The following is a 16,058-nucleotide window of genomic DNA, read 5'->3' on the forward strand; positions in this document are numbered from 1 at the left end:
CGGGCAGGGCGGTGGTGGTGGTTCGGGGCTGAATTTCTTTCGCTCTTTCCCCTCGCTGGCCCTCGCTTTACCTACTCCCACCAGGTAGCCAGGGCCTGCCCAGCGAGGACTTCAGCTGCCTGGGCGGGAGATGAGACAGGAGAGGCTGGGAGCCCTCGCTTTTCCTCTGTGTTGTGAGGTTATAATACAGGGACCAGTCACAGAAATATCGGCAATGTAAAGATGGAAATGTGCATGTAGGAGGTCATAAAGAAAAACAACTCGATGACAATTAACAGAAGGGCCTGCATGCTCCCATCAGTCAAGCTCAGGAAGGTGCAGCTCCCATCCAGCTTGGAGAACCGTGCTCTGGTAAGGCCGCCGCCCCAGCAAGAGGAGGATGCACCACAGACACCGTTGCTCCCCTGCCCGCCTGCCAGGAAGGTGAGCACGGCAAAGGAAAACCTCAAACAGCTGCCGACTCCCAGGGGACAGAGAAGAGCTGTCTAATGTCATTACCACCCGCCAGCGCGAACCCCAGAGACGCGTCTGACAGCCGGCATCCCTCATCCTCTGCATCACCCGCACACAATCCTGGGCAGACAACACAGGCCTGGGAGTAGACAACTGAAATCTGTGAGAGGATGTGTGTGAGTGCGTGAAAAGCAACTTAAGTGGTTGTGTAAACAAACCCTTCCACAAGATGTGGCACTGAATTTTGGTACTCGGCCGGATCCACTTGTCCCACACAATTCCTTCCCTCGCCTGCTTCTCCACAGACCCCCCAGCCCTTCGTCGCTCCCTGTGCAAATAGTTCTCTGCATCTTCACTGGGGCAGAGGAGGGACGTTATCAGTGGGCGTAGAGGAATAGGGAAGAGCACTGTTCTGTAATGTACACATTCAGAGCCACAACGTGACTGTGGTTTTGTAATAACCATTACTTCTATATCAGGTTCATAGTCCAGCAGGGAAAAGCATTGAAGCAGCTGCGTTAAGACTGCTGCTTTAAGTGCTGGCACTGAATTCACCTTCAGCTGTGCCTAACTATTCAGTTAACATGCATCACTTGAGCCTTTAAATTTTGAATCCACCTCACACTAGATTTCCAGGTAAAACTGAAAATCAGGTGTTTTTCTGAGCATTTCATGATTTAAAAAAAAATAAGCAAGCAAACAATTCTAGTAGATATGAACATTCTGCATAAACAAGCAGAGGAACAATTTAACAGAAGCCCAAAGCATGCATTCATTTTTAGTATTTATTTTCCTATCACAGGAAATTACTGATTGATTCACGTACCTTAGAAACACATTAAAAACCCCAGCAGCCTTCATATGAGTGCCAAGGGAGAAACACAGGGTGAAAGAGGTAAGGAAGAATATCTACTTCTGACCTTTGCTGAGTTCAGTACTAAACCCCCAAAAGAGAGGACAATCTCTCATTTGTGGAAAATTACTAACTTCCCCTACTGATTTTTCTATAAATAGAGCCCTGTTTAAAAAGGGCCTGCCAACGGGAAGCCAAGCAAAAGTTGCACCACAGTGAGTGCTCGTTACCTACACAACAGCTGCGAAAGCCTGACTCAGACCCAGATCACTCAAATCTACCTTAAATATTAAGAAAAACACACACCACCCACAATTAAACTCCCTCCTCTTAGTAAACCGAGTTGAAAAGCTTGAAAAAAACCAAACAGGATTGCAAGTGAGAACAGAGTCTTCTGCTTTCTGATGAAAAAATACATCCCACAATGTCAAACCTCTTCACGAATTACCCTCTGCCGAGTTTCACATCCCCCTGTACAGCTGAACTGCGGGCACTGTAGCCTCCAGCCATGCCATCAGTGACACTCTCTCAGTGTCCTGCAACTGTGGTGACAACACCCATGATGTGTAAGGACAAAGACAAATGTGTTTTCCTCATGAACAAGAAACACAGACAGACACATAGAAATCACAGTAACATCTTTATTATAAAAATGCTTAGGTATCCAAAAGTTTCTGGAGTGCTACGGGACCACCCTTTGTTTCAGGTACTTTTTTCATTTCATAACGCATACTAGAATTACTTTGTTACATATAGATTTATTTTTTTAAAGTTCTCTCAAAATTGTTTCTATGTTCCAGTTTAAAACGTGAGGAGTCAGAAAAAACCCAACAGACAAGGCATTTAGCATTCTAATTCAGCTCCTTGAAAACAACCTCTAAAAACCACATCAGCAACTCAGTGTACACATGATTAAAGCACACGGGAACTGAAGTTTCAAAAGAGAAAGCACTTTAGAAAGAGCAAAAGAAATATCCTTTCTTTATAGCACAGTGCAATTTAAAATGAGCGTGTGCCTGAATCGACAAGCAATACTCACAAAGATACAACACAATTTGTTCTCAGGTATAAAACTTGTCTGACAGGAATGGAATGACCCATAGAAACACTGTGTGAAAAAAATTACAGAACTGAGTGTCAAGGACAAATGCTCAATTTATACTAAAAATGGGAATTAATGGCTGCGCATGCAAACTGAGGTAAGCAGAACTGTCATTAGCTGGTTTGCATGTGCAAAAGGCTCGTTACTTACGTGCATGCAGATACACTTTATACCTGAAAACTCTGCCATTGAGATTTAGATGCTTTCTTTGAGCCTACTTACAAACTGTGTTTACTCTCAAAGCCTTTTTTATACTTCCCCAACATTCTGAATACAGCTTCACGTCAGGAATTACAGAAAGCCGCGTAAGTTATTTAAAAGATTTATGCTCCATAAAATAGCCTCAGCTATTCCTCAGCAGAAGCAGATGCATGAAATAAGATTCCAGATGAGGCATCTTCCTCACCACCTTCCTTAACACCTGATTTAGGGGAAAAGTTAAGAGTGCTCCTCAAGCAAAGGCCACCCAGCAGTGCACCTGAAGCATCCTCACGAAGGGTTAAACAACTTTGGTGTGTTCAGCGCAGGTTCTGCAGCAGGCAGTGCCCACCTGGCACGAGCTTGCTGGGGCAGCATCCAAAGGCTGAACAGGAACAATCGTTTGTGGATCGCGGCCACCCTGGGATCCCTCGGCCAGGGCTGAGGTCACATGCTACGTATGTTCTGGCAATTAGCATCCTTAATTAGCTGACACTTATCTTTACATTATGGTTAGTAATATATTTAAGAAGAAGGCATCTATAAAATTATTTCGTAAGTGAATACATGCTGGAAAACTACCTGACCAGAAACTGTAGAAGCAGAGGGTTGTGTTTTACTGTGTACACCGGTTATGCTGGCATTAAGTCTTTTTTTGGTTTTGGTTAAGCATTAAATTCTACCATCAGGATTTGTTCCTCTCATTACTTTCAGGTACTTTAAAAGAGTCCTCTTTGCGGGATATGGTATACATTAAACAGAAAAATGAAAAGTAAAATAAATGTTTGTTATAGACAGGAAGAGTGGAGGGTTGTGAAAAAATTTCTCATCATCTTTTTCTTTTTTTTAATTAAAAAAAACCAGATCACTACAGCTGTAAAGAGCAATCAGTCTAAACTGCATAGTTACTTATGGTTTCTTGGAATGGCACCAGCGAGCCTAGATATGCAAACTAGTCCGTTCTGCTTTGGAGTCCAAACCTCAAGCAACACTTATGCACAGCAGCCTCCTCTGTATGATCTGGTTAGAGGATGCAATTGCTGAATTGGATTAGATCTTGGATCTTCTAACCAGCACAGGATTAGGGAAAAGATGGATCAAACTGATTCTTCAGCTGTGCATACAATTTAAAAACAAAAACAAACGAACAACAACAAAAACCCCCAACCCCACCACCACAAACAAGGTACCTAACAAGGCACTGAAGAGATTTAATCTTCTTGAATGCAAAGCTGATCTATTAGGCCCTGCCTGGCTCTTTTATAGATTTGTATGCACAGCAAATAAGAAATATAAAATCTGTTTGGTACCCAGAAGGTATTAATCTTCATTCACATCCAAGTCTACAAAACAGACTGAGGTAAAAGGCAAAGCCTTCGAAGTCACCAAACAGAACTGGTGAGCACGTACGTGTGTGTAAACAGAACTGCTGCAAGGATTTGGCATTGATCTGATACTGCAAAGCAATTTTTTTTAATGCACTTCATACTGACATTTGAGCAAAGTCAGTTCTTATAATGGATCTGACAGATATCTGATTTGAGCGGGAAAGGCCTCCCTCCTCTTCAAGGATTTCCTAGCATTTCCCCTTTGTTTTCATCGAGTACAAAGGGAGAAGGGAAGTCTCTGTTCTTCATGTACGCCTCCAGACCCTGAGAACGTATGAAAACAGTACCATTAGGTCGTAAATGCATCAGACTGGTTACCTGCTCTATTTTTAAGTCCATGTAATGTCCTCAAAGAACGACTGACTACCCAAAGTTAAAAGGTCACGGGAAGGACAGACAACAGCAACAGCTTCCCCAGTGACAGAGATGGAAAGCATTTCAGCCCCAAGCCTGGGGTTCATGAAGGAGAGGCACCGATGAACCGTAAAACAATGGATCTCAGAAACAAGCTTCCTGGGAAGGAGCAGGCATGGGAAGGCGTGCCCTTAACTCACATTAGAATAATCCTAGCGAAGAAAAGTCAACTTAAATTGCCTTGTTTTCATTTTGTTCTTACAATGCACTGATTGCGAGGAGTTCGCTACCTGCACACAGAAACCTAGTGAAGATGTAAAGTTTTATGAACGCCCTTCCCCACAGTGCTCACATATCCTCCTGCAATCCACTATTTCTCACCCTGTCTGTCCAACACAAGGAAGCTCCTCTTCTCACTACTAAATGGAAGCAGCTTTCCCAGGACCAATTATTTTCAGAGGCACAAACTTGAGAAATCTGTGCTAAGACGTGGTTTCTCTAAAGCCAATGCACATATCACACTTCTCATTCAGTATTCACTCACTGTGGGAGACGGACACAAATTAGCATACAACCAAATACAGTGACCCCATGGATTTTGTAATTTGAATATTCTGTACTTTTCATTCAGAAGATCTCAAAGTACTTGTGAGTCTTAATAAAACTGTGCAGCCTGGTTGCAAATCTCATTTTACAGATGTCTAAAACTGAGACTGAACAAACTGTTGAAGAGTAAACCACAGTGTAACCAAGAACGTAACACAGAGCCCAAGTCATAGTTCCCTTGATCTTACCATTTCTCGGCAAGCCCAGGCTAAAAGGAATCCCCTGTGTTTGGAAGGAAATCAGATGCATACCTGCACACTCTTAAAAATAGTGTGTTATAGTTAGTTAGTTATAACTATCCATAGATAGTTATTCTCATAGAGGTGCTTTTCAAGACTAACGGAGAAATCTCACACACAGCCGGAGGATCTTCAGTTCCTGAGAGGCTAGGGAAGAGAACACAGGATTGACTTCTTGCTATGCTTAAAAAACAGTGCATCTTCTTCAAAAGATCATCAAGAACAGGATATCCAGAAGGATAAGACATTTGTTACAGTCACATGCACCAGACATTATTCAAGCACAAAGTGTGAAAATAGAAGGGAATTAGCAGGTCCCAAAAATTTCTCATCAAAACAACATCACTTTTATAGAGGTGCTTTTCAAGTAAAATGAACGGCTTGTGGGTTTATTAAACTATGAGTTGGTGAAGTAATAGCCCCACAGAGTAAAAGCAGCTTCCCATTCACCGTGATGCAGGAAGTATCTGAATTGGTAATTGCTGTAATAGCTGATCCTTAAGCCGACCTGAGAATCTTGCTGGGCTTTAAGCACCAGGGCCATATTCAGAAAAGCTGATGAGGACTACAGATTACAATTCCTTGGGCTGGCTAAATCCAGAATGATGGAAAAGGTTGCCCCTGCCTAATGAGTTGCTGTAGGAGGAGTCAACTCACAACCCCAAGGGCAGGAATCTCTGTCAGAGATAAAGCCCAGAGCACTGTGCATTACTGCCTAGAGCACTCACAATCACTAATGGAGCAGGAGCTGTAATAGACATGACTCTGCATGTTCAGAAAAGACCAGCTGAAGAAAAATCATGCCGAGTCACCCCGTGATCAAACTAATGTCCGGGTTTGTAGAGCACAGTACATGCCATTAGCTAGGAGGCAGAGAAGCTGCAGAGAAGATCACAGAGGCTCGTACCTGAGTTTCTCCGGTATCCTGCAGCCATTTTCATCCAGAAATCTGGCCCCAGCCTTGAGAGCCCAGCGGTAGTGCTGGGCCAGGAGGGCTTGCCGAGCAGTGGTAGGAGTGTCTTTGTCAGCTGTGTCTGCGTTTTTTAGTGGCGAGAACTCCTCTTCTCTCAAAACTTCAAATGCCACAAAATTCCTACCGGCAAAGGGGAGAAGACAATGATAATGAAAAACAAAGCTAGCCATCAGCCCTGTTGATGCAACAACAATTTTCACAGGGAAAGGCTCATATATATTTTAGGGAGCAGTGACGTACGCAGCCTGGCGCAGTCAAGCTAAGGAAAGCCCACCTCCCATCTGAAGAGCAAAGAAGTACCAGGGCTATATGATGGAAAAACACAACAAGAAGCCCAGTCTCTTTGGGAACATAACAGCAGCGTCACAACTCCCCAGAGCTGTGCACAGGCAAGAGGAAAAGCAACAGTTCTGCAAAGATCCCACAGAAACCTCTCCAGGCACTAGGAGGCTCGTGGACAAAAACTCTCAGCTGAGAGCATGGCAGGATGGAGAGGGCAGCGATGCCTGAAGCTCGGACACAGCGCTGAGCTGTGCGGCTCACTTCAGAGCACTGCACCGCTGCCCCAGGAAACGGCCGCTCCACCTGGGAGTCTGTAGGCAAGGATCAGCTGAGGACACCGGTTCCCAGGGATGAATAAGCAGTATGGGAGGATTCACAGTTGAATGTTAAGTACAGCTGTTTATCAGAAATGGCAATGTAAATTAAAAAATCCCACAGCAGCATCTGTGTGTTTCTGCATTTCACTTGTGAAGAGCAGCTGCCAAGCTGGTTTTGCAGTATTATTAAAAAAGCACAAGGAATCGCCGCTTGCAAATGAGTCCTTTCAAAGCTCAGAACTCGGCACTGTTTCCATCACACTGGTTTTGCCTTTGGTATGATACTTCTTTACTGAACGCATGTCAGGAAACGGAGACCGGTTCAAACCTCGAGTGCTTTATCCTAAAGTAAATCCTCTAAAGAGAAAAATACTATCCCCAAGGATAATTCAGTTTGCCTGAGGTCTCTTTTTGCCATTTATTTAAGCCTAAAACAGAATCTTTACTGCTGAATTCAAGACCTTGGAAAATAGGTCAAGAACACTTATGCTAAATTCCTAAATTATTAAAATCCCACATTCTCTAAACACAAAGTAACTGCGCTGTTACTGCGCTAACACTATGGCACAGTGCTCTCAGCTATGTTTTAGAGCTTGGCAAGTCAACACTGACAGTTCCCACAGTAACAGTAACTTGGCCCCACGGTGCTTAAGCAACCTGTTTTCCAAGCACAAAGGGTGTGAGCTGAGCCCTGGCGTAACACGCACCAAAAACGTAACCAGAGCTGCAGTTGCCATGGAAGCCACAATCCTGAAAGGCCTCATTTTTGCAAGTCTGACTACTCCAACGTGGGATTGTATTAAACATTGGCTTTGCGCTCAATTTCTTTTTTTTTTTTTTTCTTTCTTTCACAGGGCTGGCAGAGGCTGGGCCAGCCAACACATCCTTGGCAGAACGAACGGTTCTGGGAGCACGGTCAGAGCAAGCCCGGCTGCTGCCGAGCACCTTGTCACCGCACCTCTCGGAGCCTGTTGTGTTGGAGCTTGGTGTAGATCCAACAGCCTTTCTAATGAGCCACCCACAAACCACGCGCTCCCTGGCAAGGCCTGTTACAACCTACAGTCATTCAAACAAACATTGAGAAGGAGAGGAAAAAAATAAAATCATGTCTGCCACTAACTTAGAGAACTGGAACACATCAAACACAAACTTCTCCAGCTTTATCCCGTTCGGTTTTAGCGGTTTTACCAGATTTCCCTCCTCGTCAATGTAGGGCACCTTCTTTATGGCTACATGATGCCTCAGCTGCGGCTCATATTTCCTGCAAAAGGAGAAGAAACAAATCCATTTACTTCATGCCCACTTAGAAAAAGGTAGTACGCTTCTGGGAAGCAGATGGCTTATTACTGCTCTGGATCATCTCTCAACTGTTGTGGGTGTTGCTCTCTCCAAATTGATCCAAGTCACATCCAGGAAACCCCGCTGAGCAGAGCAGCCTGGCCAGCGGCTCTCCCTGTACCAGTGGGACATGACAGGGTAAAGCAAGAGGAGAGGGAGGACCCAGTGTCGAGCTGAAATTGCAGGCAGAGATAAAAAAAGGTAACCGATTGTTACCAAAATTATTATCTGACTGGGATGACAATGGAGCAGAGCAGATCCCTCACACAAGGGTGGATCAAGCTCTTCAGGAAGGTCATATGGCTGCTCACTGAATGCCCAGCATCACATCCCCATCTCCCAACACCAAGGTGCACAGTCCTCCCCCAGCTTCACCTTCTCCCCCAACCTCTGTTGTCCCAAGGGATGGCATGGGTGACATTCCCATTTAAAACCTTCAGTGTGGGGCTGCGTTACTGACCACACTGCAGCCCATGTGGCTGCTCACCCTTGCAGGCCCAGGAAGGTCATGCACTGATATCTCTCGGTCGATTTAGCTACAGCAAAGCATGCAACCTCTTCATCGGGTAAGGCCTGAAGAGCACGCTGGGGCTGTCAGAAAGTGGACACAGCTGTTTTGAACTGTTTGGAGGAGAGAGGAGGTGAAGAGTAGAGCAGGAGGTACCCATAACTGAAATTACAGAGTGGGAAACAGGAACACCCACTCTTGGAGGCATTTCTGGGCTGCACAGTTGCCTAGCAGGTCTGCTGGAACTTACTGGGCCACCATCTCCAGGAACTCAACTGTGAAGAAATGGTTGCAGATACTGCCGGTGCTGTACATCAGTCCCCCATCGGGGCTTTGCTGCTGTGCAGTCTCCAGGCTGATCTCACTGTACTCCACCACCTGGTAGACCCCATCCACACAGCACACCACCCCAACAGGCTCTGTGGGGTAGGCCTTCTCCACCACCTGCAGCCACAGGACAGAGGGCTATGACAAGGAGGAAGAAAATCCCAGCGCTATTCCAAATCCCACGTACAAATGGTCCTACAGGACTGCTGCACGCTGATCCTCCAGCACCTCAGGAGCACGGGCAGGGCAGTGCTGGGTGTACGGAGTAGCCTGGAAGCACATTTTGCCCAACAACTAGGCATAAAACCCAGTACTCGACCACTTAATTGCACAGTTGCTCCAAAGACAAACCAGTTTAAAGAAATCGGCATACTGTGGGGCACTTTTCTTACCAAGCACTGGGACCTGGCATTAAATGAAAAATGTTTGCAGCTATTAGCCTTCAGCTCTCTGTTTGCACGAACAGTTTTAATGATTAAAGTAATATAAATCTCTCCTCAGGCACCTGCTGCTTTAGGGTGACAAAACCAGGCTGATTTGGCTTTCCCCATCTTCCACAGTGGGGCATAAGGAATGCCTCCATTAGACTTAAAGGTGCCTTTATAAAACACAACTCAGTCTAATACAGCTTCTAGATAGCCCAAGTGCCTCTGTAGAAAGGGCAGGGCATAAAGGGGAAGCAATTCCAGTTTGTAGTTTCCTGCACAGTTACAGTCCCTGCTCTAACTGAAGTTTATTTTCCACAGTACTCTGGGAAGAGGGGAGGAGGACACCCACAGGTAGGGATTCTGAATGCAACGCAGGCAGCAAGCAGCTCCTCTAAATCTGCTTGGAGCGAGCCGCTGTTAGGCGGAGGTCTGAACACCCTCGTTCTTCTAAGCTCACCAGCAGCTTCCAAGTGTAATCAGACCTTAACTCTCTGTGGGAAAACAGCCCAGCGTTAGCACAGACTCACCTTTGCACCGCAGTCTGCCCCTTTGGAAACACAGAAGCCTATGAAGACTGGATCTGCCATTTTCACGAGGATATTGTCCACACAGTATACATGGACATACTGGATTCCACGCTGCTTCATGTCGTCCAAGATCTTATTATCCACCAAAGCACGGTATAAGCCACCATTGCCATCTATAATGCAAGAGAAAAGAGAAAGCCCTGGTTAATTAGTGACTTTGCAGGTTTTTTGCAGCTAACAGAGCAAAAGCTGAAAGTCCTGAACAAACTTTCTTTAAGAGCAGAGCATTAGAAATGCTTTCTAGCCAAGAGTCAGTGCTACCAGATTTTATTTCCAGCTCTGCCACACAGTTCAGGCAAGCCTGTTCCCCTTCACACACCAGCTCCCTCACCTGCAGAGTGGGACCATGGGGACCAGCCTCACAGAGAAGCATTACGAGACTTTATGAAGCCTTGTGGGATCCTCAGAGGAAAAACACTAAAGGCCAAAACATTACGCAGAGGGTGGGAAAAGCCTGTTACATTTCTTCTCTTCCCATGCAGAGCAAAAGCATATTTAAAACTCAGCCTGGACAAAAAGACCAAAATAAATCTTACTCTCTGTTTGTCTTCCCCCCACAACTTCCCAATGCCTTTTTAAAGGCTTGAACTGCAGCTGCACAAAAGACACCTGCACGTTTGTTCATCACAGATCACCTTTTCACGGTTCCTCCTTTGACACCCCTGTCGGCTCAGGAAAACCACTCTGCAGCCGCTAAACCACATCACTGCAACATGGCCCCAACCAGGCTGCCTTCACCGAGCCTCTGACCATGCCCAGGTTAAGAGAAGAGAACTTTACTAGGTGAGACATTGCAACCATTTTGGAAAGAGTTAATCTTCTCGCTGCTTTTTTACCCATTTCCAGCTACCAGCCTTGAACGGGAGTCCGGCTCCCGACAGCTTCACCCCTGGGAGGCAGCACCCCAGGGACCTCATGCACAGCCCTGCCGATGCACATTGTTGCTAACCTGCAGCTGCCCCACTCCTAATCCTGCCCATACTCCCAGACTTTGATAAAAAACATGCGCTGTGGGCAAATCTCCAGCAAGAACTAAACAGAGATTGCTACAGTCTTGATTACCAGCCTGAAACATTTAACTGAACCCTCCCACACTCATCAGAAGCATTAACATTGACCTCCAAAAACTGCTTCATGTGCCAAGGCTGGCTGATGGCTAGTAGCAATTATCAACACGTTACATTACTGTACCATGTAAGGGTGAACCTGGAGGTGTAAGGTGTACCTGGAGCCATAGCAATTTTCCCCTTCTCCTCCAAGATGGCCTTCCCATCAAAGGTGACAGCAGGCAGCATTCTCTGTTCAAACATGACCACATTGGATCTATCCAGGTTGAAGTAGTCATGTTCTACAAAGAACTCCTCTGTCGGTCCCAGCGTGAACTCGCTTGTCATGATGTACCTGGGTAGGAATGGGTGCTGAGCAATGAGCAAGAAAAACACAAGCGAAAGACAAAACTACAAATGGAACACAAAAGGGAAGAAACCCAAGAGTGTTAAATGAGAGATGCTACAGTATCCTGCGGTATGCACTTTTGTCAAACCCTAGCTCAGACCAGGCAGTAACTTCATAAAGGTATCTCTTCATAGTCTAATGAAGAACACTTAGCAGAAAACATTCCCAGAAGCGTGCCGCAGCGCCTTCCTCTCTCTCACCCACCACATCCCATAGGGAATTCATATTTTACACCTTGCACAGAGCTAGTGTCTTTTGAAGCCTGGAGGCTTTTGAAAGCTAGGAGCAGCCAGGAGAGATGGCAGCCAGCTGTAAACAACAACAGCAGGAGGTGGCCTGAAAATGGAGCATGACAAGCATTGACTACTGTGAGGGGATGAGTTTTTTTGCTGTGGCAGAAATTGCAGCCAAGGGGAGGCAGAGGGTCTTAGAAGGTGAGCTCTAGGTGATCTCTCCCTCCATGCAGGAACCTGAGAAAGCACAGCACAAACAGATGAAATCTCTTGCGAAGGATCTGAAACAGGCACTGAAAAGTGCTGTTTATAGCGTTGTCAGGGACTGTGCTTGAAAAGACAGCACGGTACAGCAGTTAGGGTAGCGGTCAGTGATTCAAGGGCAGTGCTCGGTCCCTCAGGTTTGCAGACAAGGAGCTGCCACTTCCCATCCCTGCACACCCTCCTCCAGCTGCTGGCATCGCAAATCCTGCCAACAAAAGGCTCTCCCCTAACCTGCCTCTGTACGGCACCCAGCAAAGTGCTTCTAGAAGACGACATAGGCAAGACTGCAACACAGACCCCTGCACAGTAGGTCTGTGGCTCCAGGTCACCTACCATGGGATGTCACACTTGCAGTGGTGTCTCTGGCCAGCGAGCTGCTCCACTTTGCGGATTCTTTCTGCTTGGATCTGATACAAAGTCTTGCCACTGGGCAACCCCACATTGTACATGCCCTTGGGATAGCTCACTCCCAGGCGAGTTCCTTGTCCTCCAGCCAGGAGCAGCACTGCCACCTTGTTCTGCGAGATCTGATGCAAGCCTGAACAGAAGAAAGAAGCCCAAGGGAACATAAGAATCACAAAAGCAATCAACATCCCATGCTCTTCTCCTGAGCCTTTCTGCAAAGCTCAGGCAGCAGCCAGAAGCTGCCACTTCAATGCCCACTGCTGCCAGTTCAGAGAGAAATACAATGCTGCACGTAATACCAAAAATCCATTTCACCTTTTTGATGCAGCAGTTTCCTCACCAAAGCAGCGGATGGTGTAACAACAGGAAACAGCCATGAGTGGCAGCTTAGGAGGTTCAAACTGGACATTAGGATAAAAACTCTTTACTAGGAAGGTGGTGCAGCATTGGAAAAGATATCCAGAGAGGTGGGGGATGTCCCTCCCTTGAAGTTTTCAAGGCTTACTTTGATAAAGCCATAGCTGACCTGACCTAGGGCTGGGTACGGTCCTGTTCCAAATAGGGGTTGGACTAGAGACCTCCAGAGGTCCCTTATCACCAGCATTTCTACATCCCAAAAAAACGAAGTCTCATCATCTTCAGTAAAGCACGGGCATTTCTGGAACCTGCCCTAATCAACTACCTGTACTTGTGCTCCAGCTTCTGTTCAGCTGCAGTCAGGATTAATAACACAGCCAAGCATGCAGAAGCCACAACTCCCACAATCTAATTAAAAACAATATAATTTCTCCCGACAAACCAGGGAAGTCCAGAACTTGGGGAAGAACCAGACCACATCATAAACACCCAGCTCATTCACAGTCTTTGTTCCCTGCCTTCTCTCAAGCCAGCATCACAGTAACAACCGACAACTCTGAGAAAGAATTTTCCTTAGGGAACACTTTGCAGTCCTCCAGGAATGCAGTGAGCTCTGGGACTGCCCAGGTCAAAAGCCACAGCTCTGCTGCTGTACAGTAGCTATCAGAGCCTTTTGCAACCTAACGCAAGAAGTCTACTGCACATCACCAAGGCTGCCGCTGCTCCCTTTGGTCCAGGACAGCCTGTGCTTCACCCCAACCTCCGAGGAAAAGACAAACACCCAACTTTTAACCACATCTGGGACTAAAAAATTCCTAACTTTGACTGAAAGACATAGGGACCAAAGATAATGAATTAGAAGAAAATCAGGATTGTTTTTATGCTCATCTTTAAAATGAGCAATAGAGGGAAAATGCCAATTGCTGCTGTAACAACCTGGCTTGGTTTTAATTCTGTTCAAAAATCTAGCTTTCAGCAATAAAAACAGACATAAGTCATCCATGATATTGCAGTAATACTGTTGACCTCCCCATGCTTAGAAGTTTCAGTCCCACCACAGCAGTAACACCACGTTTCTGCCTAAACTAAACCCTTTCCAACAAGGCTGGTAATGCCCGCTCAGGCACACCGAAGGAAGCTGGTTATGCAGCCCTGCCATCGCTTTGCTGCACAGCAAGCCTTTAAGCTCACAAGACAACAGAAGTATTGGCTGGAATCCACCTCTGGAGATCTGCCGTCCACCCTCCCGCTCCAAGTGGGATTAGGACAGCTCTCTAGAGGGAAACCTGTGCTGAAGGTGGAAGTCTTGGGATTTCAAAGTTTCAGGAGGTCCTTGGATAGAGGGGGAAGCTTGAATGGGTTTGAACTTAAAATTTAAAAGGCACAGCCAATAGCACTGGGTGAGCTGTATGGCGATGCAAATAAAATAAACATAATTTTATGCAACAAACCACAAACAATTAACAGCTCCTTTGCATCTTTACTGAACTTCCCATCGCAAAAGACTTAAAGCACAGAGCAGGGGGTCTAAGGTATTAGATATGGCACTATTACTTGCTCCGGTCCTCAGCACGAGGTTTGCCACCACGTGCTCGACAGGCTGCCAGCGCACAGCACCATCGTGAGAGAAAGGAAGGACCTGAGCAAAGGGCTGCAGGAGCATGGCTCCAGGCCTCCCAGCGCCCCGGCTTGGGTGGTGGCTGTCCCCCAACCGGGACCTGGCACACAGGCAGCAAACTCACGCAGGAGGGAAGCGTGCGGGTGAGACCTGTGCCTTGCACACAAGCCTGGCTCGCTGCAGCCACACAGCCCTGGAGAGCACAAACCTGGGTAAGACCTTCCTTCCTACTAGCCCCTTCTCCCTTCTCTTCTCTCTCCTCCCCACATAGACAGAGATTCAGCAAACCGACAGCCAGCTCAGCACCAGGCTAGCTGGGGGTGCTCAGCTCCCAGCTGGCCCTTGAGTCCGCATCCCGACCAGGACCAGCCCCACCATCGCTTCTGCTTGTACCCGTGCCTTGGAGCAACAGCCGTGGGATGGAGCAGGGAGGAATTACAGGCCTGTGGAGGGGTAAGCAGCGATGACAAAATTACCAGCGGGGAGAGAAAGGGAAAGTGATTGCGGTTAGAAACCAAAGCCAAACTCTTTGGGTCGGGTCACTCTGTTGTGGCAGCCACCCCCTGTCCTGGGGCAGGGCAGGGAGAGGACAGTCACAGCTGTAGCTGAAGCAGTGAGTGTTACCACAAGCGAGGACATGGTCGCACAAATCCTGCCCATTCCCTTCCCCTGCTTTATCCCAGGAAAAGGAGTAATACTGTCATGGTCCTGCTGAGCTCAACCAGTGCGGGGAGCTGATTCACCGCCCTGCAAGGAAACACCTCTCGCTTGGCCAATCTATCCCTGAGCAAGCTTAATCTTGGCCTCTCCACAGTAACGACAAGCCTCTCAAAGTAAGATAAATAGCAGTGTCTGAGCAAAGAAAAGCCCTTGGCCGTGAACACTGGCGAGAGTGTACTTGCTGTCATTCCCATGGCCAAGGACAATGCTGGATGAGTCACTCTCCAGTGATTCCCAACCGCATTTAAAACCCACAGCAGATGGACATGGGCCCGGAGACCTGGCGATGGGAAGGGCTCTGAACGTCACCATGCCACAGCTGCCCAGGGCTGAACGAGTATCACCAGACAGCAGCACGAGACTGCCACGTGCAGCTGTGCAGGACCAGCAAGCCCAGTGAGCACATCCTACTGGACAGAGGAGCTAAGATGGTGAAATATATATGTACATACACGTCACCATCCAGTTGGCTCCAGCGACTTGCTCCTCAGGATGCAAGCAAATACGCAGCTTGTTCACAGCCGCACCAGTTGTGCCACACCAGTGCCCCACAGCACCAGTTAGGAGGGTCACAAGGGCAGCAGTGTGAAAGGAAACACACAGCCTTCCTCTGGCTTCAAGACCAGCAGTCCCCCAACAAAGCAAATCTGAAGCTCTCTAAAGATCCGAACAACCTTGGACTGAAGTTGAAGGCTAAGGCACGTGGTTAGTAAAATCAAAGTACCCAACCACATCCCACTCAGGACTGCTCCAGGTAGGGATGCTGCGTGGGTAACACCAACCAGGCAGAGCGAGGCACTGAGTCATGGTTCAGATGCAGCACAGTCATCGCCTTCCTCCATCAACTGCCTCCATCGACACAGCACTCCCCCATGCTCCAAAGCCGAGTACTCATTAGTGCTCATCCTTACCTAAGCCTCGTCTTACTGCAGGGCTGGGGCAGGTAGTGCTTCTCCGCTTGGCCTCGCATATGTGAGCGGGGCAGCACCGGAGCAGCACCATGCCAGGCTGGCGGGCTCCTTCCACCAAACCTGACCCAAAACATCCCAGCGG

At 47.2% G+C, this 16,058-nt stretch overlaps 1 protein-coding gene across 1 annotated transcript; it reads right to left on the reverse strand.

The window, feature by feature from the left end:
• Positions 1–1,967: 1,967 nt before the first annotated feature.
• On the reverse strand, positions 1,968–12,498 carry UAP1L1 (UDP-N-acetylglucosamine pyrophosphorylase 1 like 1). Its single transcript, XM_009322337.1, has 8 exons — positions 12,239–12,498; positions 11,179–11,354; positions 9,894–10,066; positions 8,862–9,055; positions 7,886–8,026; positions 6,101–6,286; positions 5,288–5,340; positions 1,968–4,278 (listed from the first exon to the last, which is right to left on the reverse strand). Exons 1-8 carry the CDS (start codon positions 12,496–12,498, stop codon positions 4,172–4,174), a joined length of 1,290 nt encoding a protein of 429 aa, XP_009320612.1. The 3' UTR covers positions 1,968–4,171.
• Positions 12,499–16,058: the final 3,560 nt, after the last annotated feature.

This window comes from Pygoscelis adeliae, unplaced genomic scaffold, assembly GCF_000699105.1.
Source record: "Pygoscelis adeliae isolate BGI_AS28 unplaced genomic scaffold, ASM69910v1 Scaffold584, whole genome shotgun sequence".
In the NCBI taxonomy this organism is placed as follows: domain Eukaryota; kingdom Metazoa; phylum Chordata; class Aves; order Sphenisciformes; family Spheniscidae; genus Pygoscelis; species Pygoscelis adeliae.

Coding starts and splice junctions, on each gene's coding strand:
- UAP1L1 (XM_009322337.1), bottom strand. CDS start 12,498: ATGTTGATTGCTTTTGTGATTCTTATGTTCCCTTGGGCTTCTTTCTTC. Junction 8,027..8,861: donor TTCCTGGAGATGGTGGCCCA/GTAAGTTCCAGC, acceptor CTCCTTTTGCAG/GAAATATGAGCCGCAGCTGA. Junction 6,287..7,885: donor GATGTGTTCCAGTTCTCTAA/GTTAGTGGCAGA, acceptor CTTTGCCGGTAG/GAATTTTGTGGCATTTGAAG.